Raw genomic sequence first — 5,190 nt, forward strand, 5'->3', positions numbered from 1 at the left:
TGTGTGTGTGTGTGTGTATCTCACCCTGAAGTAGTGGAAGCGGAAGGCGTCGTTCTTGTTTTTAAAGACATAGTAGCCGAGTGCAGCCAACACACACGCCAGCAACACCGACACCAAGATGGCCGACACTGTGCCGCTTGAGTGGGCGTGGCCTCGGGAAGCATGATGGGAGATCTGGAGTTGACAGATTATGACAAACACATACAATAATTACCATATATATGAGGGCATCACATTAAACCTTTAATCCTCAACATTGGATGTCTGCTCACACACACACACACACACACACACACAAACACACTTGTTTCACACTTGTGTCCAGCTCTAATTACAATAGCAAAAGTGACACACTTTGCTGTGTTGTCGCCATGGAGAGAGACATTACTGTTCCAGGTTTTTATGACTTTCTTAATGATGTTTTACACTATGACATTTTTATGGCCTACTATATGATTTTTTTTCTGTTGCCATGGATACATGACTCAGTTTTATTTCCACAGCCAAGAGAAGGATGAAAAGTCAACCAATTAAAATGAATAATTAATGTTAAGGAGCCAATGAGAAGCCAAACAGGACTGAACCTGCTGATAATTGACTCTGTTTGTCATCACAGGAAGAAGAACCTGTTAGCAGGATATGGAGAAACAAAAAGATGTCGGTGCGGCGTCTACTCTACTTCTTTCGCAGGCCGCGAGCAAATGTGTCGAGCCCAAGGGCAAGTCAGGAGGGTAACCACATCCAGAAAAGCCACAGTGCATTCGGGTACTTTACAAAATAAAACAAATTCAAAATAAAACACACAGGTTTATGGTGATTTGGGCTGTCTTGACTTTTCAGCTGTTTCTGCAGCGAGATGCGAACAGGCACAAGGGAGAGATTCTGACGCATGCAAGCAGCGAGAGAGAAAGAGAGAGAGACAGAGAGAGAGAGACAGAGAGAAAAAGAGAGAGAGTGAGACATTCCGTAGAGAGGAGAGGAGAAGGATCGCTTTGTGACAGGTGCCGCTGGATGTCCCTTATTTGGGCCGGATGTCCGTTTCCCTCCTCTGTCTTTGTGCTGTAGTTCAAACCCCCGGTGGATTTCTGAGGACTCTGGTTACCTGGTCCTCAGATCTCTGCAGGGTAAATCCAGACAGCTAGCTAGACTATCTGTCCAATCAGAGTTTTCTGCTGTAAAAACACGCTTTGATCGTACGCATGTTCCACCAAAACAAGTTCCTAGCGCTGCCCAAGACGATTGTGATTTGTTTAAAGAAATGGCAAAAAATAACGTAATACTAATGCGTTTTTTAACCAAAAAAAATCTTATATTCTGTACTTTAACATTTTTTATTTCATTTTATAACTTAGGCCTATGTAGTGATAACGACCCTGTTTTGTTTTTGAATTCCACTGGACAGCTAGCGGACATGGGGGTGAGTGCCACAGATAGTCCAGATCCAGAACTGACCTTTCATTTCTCACAGTGAGAGACACAGGGTTTGAATAATTCTTTTACTAAAGACTTCTCCAGATTTGGCTTCTCATCTAATAATAGTAAAAGTGGCCAGAAAAAGCAGCAGCTTTTGTTAATACAATAGTAGTAGTAACAACTTAAAGAGATGTGTCAACTGAACTTCCAGCATTTCAAAGAACCAACAAAAAAAAGAAACATGGGTGCAAATAGTTTCCCTTAGAATTTTTTCCAGCAGCGTTGCTAAAGTGAGCGAGTTTTTTTTATTTTGTGCAACCGCAAGATATTTAGTGTGTCCACTAACACTTGAAGGGCTTTAGAAACATACATTGTACAAAGGTTGTCAAAAGTATCAATACCTTGATTATCAAAACTCACACTTTTTCAATACCACGTTTAAAACGATAGTGTTTTATATATATACACATATATATATATATATAGTGGTATTTGATACTACCGGCCAGTAATATGCATCTAAAGACACAGCCTAGTGCTTACCAGTATCCTGCAGCTGCACTTTCCCAGACACCATGGCAATGTTATTTATCTATAAATTGCTGGAACGTCTATCTGTCAGTGTGTGTGTGTGTGTGTGTGTGTGTGTGTGTGTGTGGTGTGTGTGTGTGTGTTATACGCATATCTCTCGAATTGTCAGTCCGATGGATTTCTTGCCACGGGCACGAGTAAGTGTGGTGCCAAGTTTGACGTTGTTTGGAAAGATATCGTTAAATATATATAGGTAAAGCACACATCGGCCCTATCAACCTAACCTAACGTAGAAACCAGAAATCTTCTTACGACAGGCTTCACGTGGGATCCATGAAGCGTTCGTATCACACCAATCAGAGTGTAAGAACAAATGCATGGAAATGATCGTAATTTAAATATTACGCCCCAATATATTCTCGGTTTTGAGGCCTCGCCCCTACTATTTAATTCCCGGCTAAAAAGCGGCACCTTTCAGAGGTGGAGATGAAACCCTGATCTCAGTTTAATTTGCAGTAACGTGTCCTATTTGGCAGCCTGAACATTGGTATTAGGCTGTAGGAAGAATGGAGAAATAAACACACAGTAGCAGATTTTATGTAGTGTTTTTTTTATTTTACACTTGTTTTTTTCATGAGTCAGAGCAAGGCAACAGCTGTGAGGGAGAGTGCATGTCCTCTCCCCCCCCCCCCCCCCCCCCCCCGTGCTGGACCATCACCCTGACCCTGTCCCAGCAGAGGGGCTGGAAAAACAAGCCGAAATATGTCGGCCTATAGCAGAAAGAAATCGTTCACTTGTGGCCATTGACAACACTTTAAAAGACAAAAATGTTGTTTCCTGTATTGACTATCAATGCCAAACATAACACTATACCTTTTGAAAGTAAGGAGTAACATCCTGCCTCTTGGTGTAGCCCACCGTTGGGGCTGTGCTGGACACTGCTCTCTGGGCATCGGGTCACCGGCTCCGTCTCTACATCTACGGCACCCTGTTTTCCTGTGTGATGTTGTGCAGAACCCCACAGGCTAAAACAATGCTGCAGACTTTTTCTGGCGTGTATAGTAGCCTCGGGCCGCCCCTGCTGATGCAAGACAGAGCCATCTGCCCTTAATCAACCCGATAGAGCGTTCCACCGTGGCCCGTGTGTGTACGTGCACTGTTGCTCGGCTCATAGAGCCAGATCTGCCATCGCCGATAAGTGATCAACTGATGACTTCTCCTTCTCCTGTTGAACTAATTATACGCTGCACCGCAGGTCCACACTGAATCGGAAACTTGCATACACGAGTTCCGACCAGACGCAGCCTACGCTCACGTTCAAATTGATAAATGCCGACCTTTGCGTAGGAATCGGCGTGCACCTGTCCTACGCCTGTTTTAGCTTGTACGCACCGTCTATAAATGAGGGCCATTGGCTTTTGCCGCTCTAGCTGCTGGTTACTCCCCCTCTCCCCTGAGGACCAGAGACAGGGAGCAGCGGAGCTTTGGAGGCTAAAATGTGACACACACCTCACAAAATGGACTGGCTTTGGACTGACTTTGACTTTGAATAAAAAGACAACAATTCCCAAATTTTAGGATGTTTCAGAATCCCACACATGCAAAGAACAACCAGACAACAAGTGCAGAAGGAGTGTGATGCCACTTATAGGCAGGTTATTTGTGTTATAAGGCGAGACGTATCTGTATGTATGTGTGTCCGTTTTTGGGGGGGAAGGTAACCTGCACATCAGCAGACGCCACATGCACAACGCTTTAGAACAGCGGGGGGACTCTTTTCCTGCTTTTGTATTAAATTGCTGTGAGCTGGCAGGACATAATGTAGCCTAATCTCGGAGATTATTCCTTCAGAGCCTTGTGCAATGAGAGAAAATCTCAGAGATGAACTGGGCAGATACATCAGTTTTCATCAGACTCACTGTGGGTTAATTAAGTCGCCAGAATACCCCCCTTACTTCATCGTTAACCGTATAGCCACTAAACCTGTGTGGAAATGAACACAGCTGCTGAAATGTTAATGATATTCGTTAACAATCCGACACGAGACAACATCCTCTCTCTCTCTCTCTCTCTCTCTCTCTCTCTCTCCTCTCACAGTCCGGTTCTGGTGGTTGATCAAAACAGATAGGTGCTGATTAGCTCTCATAACGGGCCGATTGGGTAGCGCACTGCCCTGAGTCCATGAGGATAACGTCTGATTACTCCACATTGTCATTGTGATATTTTGTGATTACATTCTGAATCTGCAGCGTTCTCTGTCAGGTAAAGACAGTGTAAGTCCTCTGACGTAGGAGTAGCCTACACTGTAAGTCAGTAGCAGGCCATATAGTCGAGTTGCATATGAAGTGGTTTGGGGTCCTTCTGTAAGTAATTTTGGAGTAAAATTTGGTTTTGATGATGAATACTACAAGCAGCAATACCATAGGACAAGTAAGCGCCCGTTCCAAACAGGCCCATTAACGGGTACTGCACCAATTTATATTAATTTAAAGCACCTTTTAACCCCATCAACACCTTTCCAACATGACGGAGATACAGCAGAACTGGAAAATCCTCCTAGAAAGAGTTGCTATACTTCATTACAGTCATCCCTGGCTGCAACGGATGATACAGATTGAGACAGCGAGTGCGAAGCACAGATGCAAAGACCCGGAAACGCTGACCAATCAGAACTGACTGTTTTTTTGAAAAGCAGTTTAAAGAGACAGGCGCTCCAACAGAGTGTCTCAGACAGAGTGTGACTACATGGGCAGTAAGAGAAAAATATATATATATTTTTTTCATTAAAGTATTTTAACATGCTCTATACAAAATACAAATATGAACCTAAAAATGAGCATAATTGTGATGGTTGGGGTACGGCTGGCCGTGAGTTTTTTGTTTACTATTTTCTATCTGGGTTTTTCCACTGTTGGTTTTCTCTTGGCTTTGCCCTGGTTGTCTCTGCTGTTTCCTTTTTTCCCTCCACCGCCTGCTGCTGCCAGCTGATTGCACACACCTGGTAATCATCCCACAATCACTCGTCCCACTTCTCCTGCCGCTCACACCTGCCTTCCATCTGCCTCCCATCTACAATCAAGATCAGTATTTCAACCCCAGCTCTACAGACCCTCTTCGCTCAATCGTCGGCTCCAGTCACCCTGGTGAAAACCACAGACAGCCTTCCTTATCTCTGTGTTGTTTCTCCTCATAGTTATCACCTCCACTCCCTTTTCCATCTCGGGTCAGCTTGCTTCTCCCATCGGA

General features: G+C 44.1%; 1 protein-coding gene across 1 annotated transcript in view; it reads right to left on the reverse strand.

Moving 5' to 3' along the window:
* stab1 (stabilin 1) overlaps positions 1-5,190 on the reverse strand; it is a 122,935-nt gene that overhangs the window by 5,699 nt on the left and 112,046 nt on the right. Inside the window, exon 68 of the mRNA XM_032514890.1 lies at positions 25-174. Within this exon, the coding sequence (XP_032370781.1) occupies positions 25-174 (150 nt within the window). The remainder of the gene's footprint in view (positions 1-24; positions 175-5,190) is intronic.

Source organism: Etheostoma spectabile, chromosome 4 (assembly GCF_008692095.1).
Source record: "Etheostoma spectabile isolate EspeVRDwgs_2016 chromosome 4, UIUC_Espe_1.0, whole genome shotgun sequence".
Classification (NCBI taxonomy): Eukaryota; Metazoa; Chordata; class Actinopteri; order Perciformes; family Percidae; genus Etheostoma; species Etheostoma spectabile.